This window comes from Erpetoichthys calabaricus, chromosome 11 (assembly GCF_900747795.2).
Source record: "Erpetoichthys calabaricus chromosome 11, fErpCal1.3, whole genome shotgun sequence".
Lineage (NCBI taxonomy): Eukaryota > Metazoa > Chordata > Cladistia > Polypteriformes > Polypteridae > Erpetoichthys > Erpetoichthys calabaricus.
The window spans coordinates 105,891,977-105,904,880 of NC_041404.2; the positions used below are offsets into that span (position 1 = coordinate 105,891,977).

Here is a 12,904-nt window from a genome sequence, read left to right on the forward strand (position 1 = left end):
CTGGGATGAGACGTGACTTTTTCAGAGAGATACTTTCATGTCCCACGAGACGAGACTTTGTGCCAAGAGATTTAACCATGCCTGGGGCTGGAAATAAAAGACAAAGAGTAGATGACAAAGTAGAACTTTGTAAAGAATTCAAAAACATTGGCGCGATACAGAGCAGGTTAGGGATAATGAAAGTACTAAAATTAGCACAAACAAACAGAAATTATTACACGGTGAAATAACGGAACAGAGAAAAGAGATTGAATATATTGTTCAGATGTAAACTTTAAGTCGGAGACTTGTAGATCGTCTAATTCATGTTGCCATCAGGGAAAAGCAGTGTTTGTTCCCAATGAAGAGCCGTATCCACGAGAATTAAAAGATTTGTTGTTTGGTGAAAGTGAAATTCACATACATGACCGGCAGAGACGTGAAGTGGCTGGCGCATAGCGCAGGCCAGGGGGTTGGCAAGTGAAGCGAGCAGGGGGCAAAGCCCCCTAGTATTAAAAAAAAATCATCCTAAATACTAGTCCTTTAAAAGGAAAATGAGCAATCAAATAATCTAATTCTTCATACAGGCAGCATTTGCCACGCATGAAATTACTTTAAAACTGGATGTAACACGGAAAGAATAAAATTGGAAAATATGTGTTAACAATTGATTTGTTATATGATTTCTACCTGGAACACACTTCAAGAATTAGGGTGATTTTTTTAATGCAACAAAGTTTCAGCTCATTTGTGTATTTCCACAAATAAACAAAGCCATGTGATTTTAAGAATTCACAAATTTGTCAAATGACTATTTAGATTTGAAATAACAATTATAGACCATTAATTTAATGTTACATAACAAAGAATCCCAAATAGGGCATTTCATTTTGTAGGTAAGCAATGTAAGAAGCCTTTCTTACCCGTTTTGAACATTAGAACAATCTAGACAAGAATAGACCATTCAGCTTCCAAAATAACATCCAGTCTTATTATGAAAGTCCCTAAAGTCCTACTGTCTACCACACTACTTGGTAGCTTATTCCATGTGACTATAGTGCTCTGTGTAAATAAAAACTTCATGATGTCTGTGCGAAATTTTAGCTGTAGAGAAAAATGTTTTTTATTATGGTGATCATAAATAAGCTCTGAAGAACAAGGTAGGATGCATCTGACAAACAGTGTACAAAATCATTGAGAGCCTGGATTCTGATATAACAAAAATGTAATTTGATATAACTGACATGCTCTTTATAGCCAAAAAGGGAAATATCCTGATGTTCAACACAGAATTTTGACACCGGTACTCTACTAACCACCAATGACCCTAGAGGCAGGCCAACCTCTTACCAGTTTAATTTAAAAAGTGCCCAGGATCCCAGAAGCATGCAATGTTTTGAACAGCATTTTTTCACCTTTGGACACTGAATCAGTTTTTCATATATGACTATTACATATTTTTGCCAGCACACTCTTATCTACACATACTGACAGAGGAAAGATGCTACATTTAAGTTTCTAAAACCAATGGATTATTTTTTACTAACTTTTTCCTCTCTTTGGATTCCAGCACATACTGTACAGTATATATGCACACTTTAAGATCAGTTATTTTTCATGCCACCAATATATCCAATTGTGTGACAGTATTTACTGGACTACAGCCCACAATTTAATTTCCATCTGTATGGTGAATGCATTATATGGTCAGTGGCTTTACAAGAATCTAATGAGTGATGATCCTGCTGCTACACCTTCTCCTTCTTCACGTGAAGCAGTGTCTTTAAAGGATACTCCATCCAAAAATATTTTTCTATATGTTACTTACCCCTTGTAATTTGTAGCACTGGTAGCTGAGAAAATTTTTGAATCTCACCCTTTCATGCAGAAGAGATATAAAAAAGTTTCTAATATAATAAGTATCTAAGGTGACCAACAATGGACAGCAGCAAACAATGAAAAAAATCTCATGCTATTCCTGTTGCATTATCTAAATGTCAGGTCATCCAGTAGTATACTCACAGCATTGGAAAACCTATGTAGTTTTATGAAAATATTATTAAATACTAGGGGCCTCTGCCCCCTGCTCGCTTCGTTCACCAACACCTGAGTTTGGTTAACTGGATATACAATTTAAAGAGATTGTTATTTTCATGGGAATTGTTACATATGCATTATTTTCACTTTTACTTTAAAATTTCAGTTAAAACAATATTTGGAATTAACTTTTATTCAAGATCACATTGAATTTTGATACTGTGTTTGGATTTACATTGTGACAACGCAACATATAATTGCCCGTGAGTGAATTTTGTTTCTTTCTCTCTAATAAAAAAACCGACTTTTTTGAATGTTTGTCCCTGTGATTTGTTAATTGTCATAGCAAAAGCTATTCTCACGGAAAACTGTAAACATTTTAATATGAATGGCATATCAAGATCTCCTGTGGTGTCTAATGTTATTCGTGGAATATGTACTACATTACCTGTCTTGTCACCTGTTAAAATTTTACATTAGAATTGTTTGACCAACTTTTAATACAACTAATCTTGTTCCATTGCACGGTCCATCACTCATACATAAATTACGCAATAACATTACGATACATCCTTCTTTCAACAGTAATTCGGCTGCTGGAAGACGAGACGGTGTTAACGCTTGTAGATATTCTATGGGATATTGTAAATTAATGTTTTCATCTTCTGCACGATCACCACCAACAGCTTCACCATAGTCTATTGATACGCATTTAATCAATTTGCCGTGTAATCGATCGATAATTTTTGCGTTAATTCATTTGACTTCATCGTTTCTCGCTGCCATATTTAGATTAATGGGTGATTCTAAACTGGATCTTCGTAAGTGTGTGTGTGTGTGCGCGTGTGTGTGTTTGTGTGTGTGTTTCATAAGTAAGCCCTTTAATGGATGGTGTCTGACCAGGAAAAGTACAGGAATGCACCTGATGACCGTGGTCTTGTTTGTAAATAGTTGTAAGTAGGGCGTGACTTGAAAGAATCTCATGGCAAAAGTCTCCATTTCGCGTGACTTGCTTCCAGAGGTTGTAAGTATGGCGTGACTTGAAAGAATCTCATGGCAAAAGTCTCTGTCTCGCAGGGCTTCCTTCCAAAAAGTCTCTTCAAAAAGTCATGTCTCGTCGCAGGATTAGTCTTGTCTCGTCCCAAGATTTTTTTATTATAAAAGAGAAAACACTTTTAGAGCCCTCTTGTGAATGAAAATGAAAAGTGCTTATATCTGCCCCAAGCATTTAAATTTGAAAGCAGAAATAAAGTTCAAGAAAAGTGAGTGAAAACGTTATCGGGAAGAGAATATACCTTGTAGTGTACAAATCCAAGACACTCCAACAAACAGAAGGTCAATTCACCTGCTCTTCATACTGCTGCTAATTAATCCCAATGTAATTCAATTGTGGATAGAAAATAGATGGAATGACATGAGACAGGTCTATAATTCAAAGGCTCAATTGTGTCTGAGCAAGATCCATTTTTGTTTATGAGAGTGTTTTCCGGAGGTTGTTTATTTAACAGTATTTAAGTGAAAGTACACAAACTTAAGTCTTTTAAGAATATGACTTGACAGCACCACATGGATTATGTGACATCAGTAATGTAATATTTTTGCATTAATAAATTTGATGTTTTTTGCTGTTGTCCAGTGTTGATCACCATTGACAAACTGTATATTGTATTAGTAACTTTGTTTTCTGCATTCTCTAGGAAAAAGGTTAAAACTTTTTCTTGGCCATCCCTAAAAAACTACATGGTGCAAGTAAACATCTACTGTAAAAAAAATGTTTTATATAGTTTTAGTAGGCTGGTAGCAGTTCTGACAGCAGTAACATTTGCAGTAGTGACAACTGTGTGCTGAATTTGTGCCTAGAGAGCTATGGGGAAGAATTAGGTGGTCTATTGAAGTCCCAATGAGATACAAACATTTTATTGTTACCAAACACATAAACCCACACTCTTTGCCAATGTGGAATCGATGGGGAGTGCTTTGCACTGTGATGGTGTTTTTGGGTTGGAGACCTCCACTGCCTTCAAAAATGTTACCATGATTCAGCAGGGAAATTGAATGCTTAGACTTGTAACATCTTCATACAGGGTGATAAACTTTAAGATAACAATAGTTCTTTGCATTTATATAGCGCTTTTCTCACTACTCAAAGCGCTCAGCAATTGCAGGTTAAGGGCCTTGCTGAAGGGCCCAAAAGAGCAGAGTCCCTATTGGTATTTATGGAATTCGTACAGGCAACCTTCTGATGGCCAGTGCAGATCCCTAGCCTCAGAGCCACCACTCCGCCTGATGGTAGCATGTTGTCTTCACTATCATGCTCATGCTTAACCTCCATTTGAGCATTTGTCTCTTTGAGAAAACAAAAGACAAAATTACTGAAATCAGTGAATGGAAGGTGTTGGTAATGTCATTTAAAGACAGATAGGGTGGCATGAGATTTGCTGCAGGAGAGAACAGATACATAGTTTCCTGAACAAGGTTAGTATTTCAAACATTTAAAAAAACAGGAAACATGGAGCAGACCAAAACATACTGGAACAAAATGGGCAAAAATATGAAAACACAAATCAAGCAGAAGAAAAGGCAAAAGAGATTAGCAAATGTTGGGCTGACAATATGGAAACAAAAGTGACAGAAATAGTAAAAGGTCTCTATTCAAAAAAAGGGAAATCAGCTCCTCATTGAAGTTCTGTTCATTTGTAAGGAGCCTGCTAAAATGTGTAGCAGTACAGGCGTTTATCTAACTGTTAAATAATAATATAGTGCACCAAGCACCCTCCACTCCACACTACTCATATAATCAATAAACCAATCACAAATACCAATCCTCCTCTCCCAGACACTTCGCCACCCTACCTCCCAGCTCAGCTCCGTGTCTGGGCTTTCCCAGAGTCCTTTTATACCCCCTGACCCGGAGGTGTTCCTGCCCAACAGTCCACAAATCCTTATTACTTCCGGGTCAGGGTAAAAGTCCTTTTCTTCAACCTGGAAGTACGTCATTTCTCCTGTTCACGTGACCAGGACGTACTTCCAGGTTATAGGGCACATAAGAGTCCACAAGCCTCCCTACAGCGACTCCCAGTGGTCCCCAAGGTATCCAGCAGGGCTGTGCATAAAAACTACAAAGTCCATGAGGCCCTGCTGGAATTCGGGGCACATCCATGCTGTCGGGAGAGCTCCTCCTGGCGGCCTGGGGGTGAGGGCCGGAAACTCTCGCCGGCCATCCATCACAAATGTTACTACCATCTAACTTCAGACAATGTTGAAGTAATGGCTGGGTTTCTATCATCCTCATGTAGTGGCAGATGAAAGGTGATAATTGTTATTAGGTTTGAAAGCCATCGTACAGAGAAATACCCAATACTGCATAGAAATAGTAAGATACGCAAATATATAAATAATTTAATAAAACTTCGTTTATTTTTTTCCCTGCTATTGTGGCATACTGTTGAATTCTTGGAAAGCCCAGTTCTGATTTTTTGATTCCAGTTTACTTAGAACTTTGAGCTTTAACCAATGGCTTGCATTCTGTGTATTTTAGCGTGATGACCCAGAGCCTGTTCCCATGGAGGTGGCAACAATGAGAGCAGTGTGTTCCTTTCCATCATCTCCATGGGTCATCCAGCTGCTTGACTGGTACTGCATATCCACTGAGCTTATGTTGGTCCTAGAATTGCCTGAGCACAGTGTGAGCCTTTTTGACTTTGCACAGAACAACAGGACAACACTGACTGAGAAGCGAGCAAGTCTAATCTTCCATCAGATAGTAAAAGCCATACAGCACTGTCATGGCCGTGGTGTTTCTCACAATGATCTGAAGCTTGACAATGTCCTCATAGAACTACCCACAGAGCAAGTGAAGATCATAGACTTTGGAAATGCACTCTTCTTGGAACCAGAAGAAGGTAGTCAACATGTAGGTAAGTGTGCATTTTTGCCATATTATCTACATCTTCCTTGTTGCCTTTTAATACTGTAGATAAAGAATATAATGGATTTATTTGCCTTTGTACAGGAATGGGTTTTTATGCTCCACCCGGGTGTTTTCTTCAGAACAGGAGTCGAACATTCCCTTTAACGGTGAAGACATTGGGAACCTTGCTATATGAAATGCTCTGTCAGTCCACTTATTTTGAGCGTGAATTCAAGATCAATCACAACATCTTTAATTGCAAACGTCAGCTAAGTATGGGTAAGAAAAGTACACTTGCTGAATTACCTGTTTTAACTGTCGGGCATATATCTTCTTATTATTTGCCACTTATTTTCTTACTGTACAGAATGCAGAGAGTTAATTCACTGGTGCCTAAAACCACAACCATCTGACCGACCAACACTTGAGGAAATCTTGGTACACCCCTTTGTGTCTTTGGGTCTACATTGAAATGGTGAGCATTTCTAAAATTTGTCTTAAGGGCAAGTAGAGTTTATTACAGTTACCAAGTGAGTCATAGTTTATGAAAAAGGAGAACTCCAGTACTGGAGAATGTCCCTGGCAAGTGAATTTTGCTGCCAAAATTTAAAGGCAGGACAGTTTTACCAGGTGTATCAAGATAGTGGACACATTTGATTGTAGGTAATCAGTTCCCATATTTCTCATTTTACCCCTCCAAAGCATCATTTGCTATCTCCTCACACATGATTAGATATTAAACTATGGTCTAGGCACAATTGGGTGTACTTTCGTGACCTTTCAATACTCCCTTTCTTTCCACCTTGGAAAAGAAAAATGTAATGGAAATATTAACTTAGTTCACTGCCTTTCTTATGACTGCATCCAATACTTAATGTACTTCCTCACACATTTCTTACACATTTTAAATCACAGTTTCATTGGGTGATTCAGCAATATTCATATTGTTTCTTCCTAAGTAGAACAAGTGGCAGATTAATAATTTAATTAAATATCTATTTTTTCCTGCAGGCTTCTGTGATGTTTTACATTAAATTTTACAATCTAGTACTTGGTTCAAAAAGTCTTGGAGGAATTTTTGTTACAATTCATTTTTGGCTTCAATGTGTTTTTTGTTTATTTATATTTTTTGAACATGAGAATCTCCAGATGTCCAGTCATGTTGTTGACTTAAAAGTGAATGAGGTTACACAGATAATAAACTTTTGTTTGTGTAAGGTTCACTTAAAATTGAAATTGTTAGTTGCTTCAATAAAAGTAAATAGTAAAGCATGATATTCGGATGCACAAAAAATAAGTGATATTAATTATTTTAGGGCAGTATGCTGTTGCATTGGAAGCTGCAGAATCCTTGGTTCAAATGTATGTCCTGGTAATTGTCTATATAACGTCTCTACACTTTCCTTGTCCTCAAGTGAATTTTACCAAGAACTTCAATTTCTTCCCTCTTGTGCATGTTTTCTATTCTTTACTTTTAATTTATTGCATCTGAGTTTTTTATATTTGAATTTTAAGATACAGAACTTTGTTTTGATCTGTGGCAAACAGTTTCAGTTAAAAATATTATTTTATGCTGTAATACAGTAAATCTTTGCTATTCACAAATCTGCTTGTGTAAGTTCACTTATCCCCTACTATAAATGTGTAACCCATTTGACAACACTTGTGCTTATTTGCGGCTAGGCTCATTAGAAAAAACAATTCTGAGAGGTCTATCACTCAGCAGCAACACATGAGATTGAGCAATAATAGGTCTGTGATGCCCTTACACTGAGTGGTTCAATGTTTGTCTATCCTAGTGCCAAGAAGTATAGGTAAGCTGTTGAACCTCATTCATGAGGGGTGCAGGGGCTTGCAGCTGTAACCCATAAATCAGAAATTTCCAGTAAGTACAGGTTATAATTTCACAAAGATTAAGTCTCTGCCCTTTGTACACACTGTCTCAGATTGGACCTGCTGTAGTCACTTGAGGCCTTTGTCAGAGAACTGAAAAAGACAATCAAACTTGATTATCTAGAGGATGTAAAAGTCATAACCTGGTTTCCATAGGTGAACCAGTGGATGGATCATTACAGAGCTTCGAGGGTGTGAGAGTGTAGGGCTGGCACATCCTCCCTACCCCATCTTCCCCTATTGATCCTGACCCAGCCTGCCTCCTCACTCCTGTTCAACTTCTACCTCTTGGTTCCCTATATCCAGCCACATGAGTTCTGTGATCTTGTCCCACACAAGCAGGAGTGGTCACAATGCATTAATTCCCTCCCTCCCTCTGTTTTTGGCCACAGGGTCCCAGGTACCTGGTCAGCTTCAGTGACATGATTTAATGACTACATTCTTGCTGCTTCTTCTGTGTTAACTAGTCCAGACGTTCTATTAATATTCCACCTGTTCTCAATGTTTTACACTGTTGTTCAGATAAATTTATTACATTTCAACAATGTCAGTGAAAGGGCAATGCTAATGAAAGTGTTTTGCCAAGCTACTCCTAAGTGCAAAAGAGTTGTGACGAGCTTAGTTGATTTTTGGTACATGAAAATATATGTTCATGGTAACAGGCAGCCAAAGCGTATAGTGAATAGGGACCACCAGAACCTAATTCCATTTTCTCCATAGGAACAATTGTTCAGCATCTGCAGCTTCCATTTCAGCTGGATTTTTCAGGAACATAACTCCCATGGATAATGAGAATTGGCTGTACAATTAAATGTGAAAAAATCCAATGGAGATGAACACTTTTTAATTCCATTGTAAATAAGGAACTTGAGAACTCGTTACACTGCATGTTTTCCTTTCCAATTGGAAAGATATCTTATTGTGGAAAATTATTCTAAAAAAAATCAAAAAATGTTGTTTATAAGCCTTTCTCACTTTGAAAGTGTCAATCTAAGTTCAGATCTCCTCCGGTATCAGATGCTTCTGCTTCTTTTCTTTTTTTTTTTTATATTTATTTATTAATTTTATTGTAATCATTCCATACAAATAGATAAATTTATAACCAAACAAAATTGAAGACAAATCAAACCCCACCCCTGAGAAGGAGAGCTTAGCTAAAGGAGAATTGCTTAGGGCTTTTTAATGAGGCAACAATAAACAAAAGAAAGGGAGAAATATATATAGGTAAATAAGAAATGGAGAAGGGAATTAAATGTGGTAATAGTTATTTCTCTTATTCTAAAATAATATTGATTAGATCCTGCCAGGTTTTGAAAAAATTTTGTACAGATCCTCTAACTGAGAATTTGATTTTTTCCAGTTTCAAATAATATAAAACATCGGTTTCCCACTGACTTATCAGAGGAGAGTTAGGATTCTTCCAATTTAACAGAATAAGTCTGCGTGCCAAAATTGTAGTGAATGCAATCACCGTTTGCTTGTCCTTCTCCACTTCAAGTCCGTCTGGAAGAACACCGAACACAGCTGTTAATGGGTTAGGGGGAATTGTGATACCAAGGCTGTCTAAGAGGCACTTAAAAATTTTGGTCCAAAATGATGTTAGTTTGGTGCAGGCCCAGAACATGTGACCCAGTGAGGCAGGAGCTTGGTTTCAGCGTTCGCAGGTTGAAGATGCTTCCACTTCTGATACAATGCACAACAAAATACAATAAAAACCTTAGCCTCTGCCAAAAAATATGAAGAAATGAAATTGGATGCCAAAATATTTGATGGTCAGCAGATGTAGTTCACTTGGGTGAATGTTCTGTTCAGTAAACTGACATCAAAATAAATTGGTCCACATACAATAATCAAAAATATTAGTTTGGTCCCATATAAACTGATGCATCCTGATCTGTTCAGAATTCACTTGTCCTTCCATATCTCATGCTTCATATACATTCTAGTCCTAATTAAGCTTGTTAACTACAATGCTTCATTGTCACTAGACACCCATTATACTTGCCATTTGACGTTTAACATCTTGGCGGCTATGTTATATATGAGGCTAGTGACATTAAGTGTAACATTGGGTTTTGTTTTTATCTACAAAGGAAAGACAACAAATAAAACATCATATATTGAATGCAACATGTCTGTCCAACATATACAAGAAATACTCTTGCTGGCATGAGAGTAAAATCTGTCCCTAATCTAGAGGTGTTAGTGTCAATAGTGTTGAAAAGTGACTACAGTTTGGCTGAGGTCTTTAATAATTCAGAACAACCTGTGATCTTGTATACTGTATGTCCTAAACTGAAGAGAGCTGCCTTCCAGTAATATTTTGAGCTAACTTCACCACCATCTGTAATGTTAAATGACCCTTTTGGCTTGAACAGATGCTGTAGCAGGATGTAATATGGTGAGTAAGGATGGACACCATTATACACCTTTGATGGAGACATCTAAATTCTTGCATGTTGCATATTGGTTGGACATGCAAGTAAGAGTTTTACTGTACTTTTTACTTGTGACAATAGTGCTTCTACTACAATTGTAAGAGACTGACTGTTAACAAAACAGAAAGAAAAATATTTTAGTTACAACTATTGTATAGTTACGAATTCAGCTTTGGTTTTGTTTCTGAATATTTTGGTTAACAAACTAATATATCTGTGTGGACCAACCTTTACTTTAGACAATGACTATAATTGGTTTTGCCTCTAAAGAAAGACCTGCTTAGTTTTCACCACTTGCTAAACAAAAATGTCTTGACAGAACACTGGATATATCATACTCAAAGATAATACATATCAATGTATTTACCATATTTTCTGTCAATTTTTACCCAAAATTAAGGACCTAAACCTGGGGAAATATGTATACGTCACAAAGAGAGAAAAGGCTCCATTGTATAGTCTATAAGATGTCTGTTAGAATTAGTATAATCAAATAACCATCTAATGCTAAGCAAATGCCTATAGTGTCAAAATGAATAGCTCCTTGTTTTATCATTGACAGAAATAAATGTTCTTCGTTTTTTTCAGGTGCTCCAGTTAGGGGTTGCCACAGCGGATCATCTTCTTCCCTATCTTTCTGTCCTCTGCATCTTGCTCTGTCACACCCATAACCAACATGTTCTCTCTCACCTCATCCATAAACCTCCTTTGAGGCCTTCCTCTTTTTCTCTTGCCTGGCAGCACTATAATTAGAATCCTTCTCCCAATATACAGTACCCAGCATCTCCCCTTTGCAAATGTCCAAACCAACACAATGTGGATCTAATGTACTCATTTCCAATCCTGTCCATCCTCATCACACCAAAAACAAATCTCAACATGTTTAACTCTGCCACCTACAGCTCTGTCTTTATGTTAGTGCCACTGTCTCCAAACCATATGACACAGCTGGTCTCAACTACTGTATGGTAGACGTCCCTTTTACTCTTGCTGGTAGCAGTCTATTACAAATCACTCCTCACACATCCACTTGACCCTGCCTACACTCTCTTCTTCACTTTGCTTCCACATTCAAAATCTATATTGTTGTCCGCATATTTATCTGATAAAATTTTACACCCCCTCCTTTAACCGCCACCTTATCGTGGTGGAGGGGTTTGCGTGTCCCAATGATCCTAGGAGCTCTGTTGTCCGGGGCTTTATGCCCCTGGTAGGGCCACCCAAGGCAAACTGGTCCTAGGTGAGGGATGAGACAAAGAGCGGTTCAAACCTTCTATGATGAATGAAAACTTTGGACGCCGTTTTCCCTTGCCCGGACGCGGGTCACCGGGGCCCCACTCTGGAGCCAGGCCTGGAGGTGGGGCTCGATGGCGAGCGCCTGGTGGCCGGGCCTGCACCCATGGGGCTCGGCCGGGCACAGCCCGAAGAGGCAACGTGGGTCCCCCTTCCCATGGGCTCACCACCTATGGGAGGGGCCAAGGAGGTCGGGTGCAGTGTGAGTTGGGTGGTGGCCGAAGGCGGGGACCTTGGCGGTCCGATCCTCGGCTACAGAAGCTGGCTCTTGGGACGTGGAATGTCACCTCTCTGAAGGGGAAGGAGCCTGAGCTAGTGTGCGAAGTTGAGAGGTTCCGGCTAGATATAGTCGGACTCACCTCGACGCACAGCTTGGACTCTGGAACCAATCTCCTTGAGAGGGGCTGGACTCTGTACCACTCTGGAGTTGCCCCCGGTGAGAGGCGCCGAGCGGGTGTGGGTATACTTATTGCCCCCCGACTTGGAGCCTGTACATTGGGGTTTACCCCGGTGGACGAGAAGGTAGCCTCCCTTCGCCTTCGGGTGGGGGGACGGGTCCTAACTGTTGTTTGTGCGTATGCACCGAACAGCAGTTCGGAGTACCCACCCTTTTTGGAGTCCCTGGAGGGGGTGCTAGAGGGCATACCTTCTGGGGACTCCCTCATTCTGCTGGGAGACTTCAATGCTCACGTGGGCAATGACAGTGAGACCTGGAAGGGTGTGATTGGGAGGAATGGCCCCCCCGATCTGAACTCGAGCGGTGTTTTGTTATTGGACTTCTGTGCTCGTCATGGATTGTCCATAACGAACACCATGTTCAAGCATAGGGGTGTTCATATGTGCACTTGGCACCAGGACACCCTAGGCCTGAGTTCGATGATCGACTTTGTGGTCGTGTCGTCTGACTTGCGGCCACATGTCTTGGACACTCGGGTGAAGAGAGGGGCGGAGCTGTCAACTGATCACCACCAGGTGGTGAGTTGGCTTCGATGGTGGGGGAGGATGCCGGTCAGGCGTGGTAGGCCCAAACGTGTTGTGAGGGTCTGCTGGGAACGTCTGGCAGAGCCCCCTGTCAGAAGTAGCTTCAACTCCCACCTCCGGCAGAACTTCGACCATGTCCCGAGGGAGGTGGGGGACATCGAGTCCGAATGGGCCATGTTCCGTGCCTCTATTGTTGAGGCGGCTGACCGGAGCTGTGGCCGTAAGGTGGTCGGTGCCTGTCGTGGCGGCAATCCCCGAACCCGTTGGTGGACATCGGTGGTGAAGGATGCCGTCAAACTGAAGAAGGAGTCCTACAGGACCCTTTTGTCCTGTGGGACCCTGGAGGCAGCTGATAGGTACCGGCAGGCCAAGC

At 40.0% G+C, this 12,904-nt stretch overlaps 1 protein-coding gene across 1 annotated transcript in view; it reads left to right on the plus strand.

Moving 5' to 3' along the window:
* Positions 1–5,562: 5,562 nt before the first annotated feature.
* LOC114660052 (serine/threonine-protein kinase pim-3-like) overlaps positions 5,563–12,904 on the plus strand; it is a 69,362-nt gene continuing 62,020 nt past the window's right edge. The window contains exons 1-3 of the mRNA XM_051934191.1: positions 5,563–5,933; positions 6,029–6,205; positions 6,294–6,401. Of these exons, the coding sequence (XP_051790151.1) occupies positions 5,579–5,933; positions 6,029–6,205; positions 6,294–6,397 (636 nt within the window). The 5' untranslated portion in view covers positions 5,563–5,578 and the 3' untranslated portion in view covers positions 6,398–6,401. The remainder of the gene's footprint in view (positions 5,934–6,028; positions 6,206–6,293; positions 6,402–12,904) is intronic.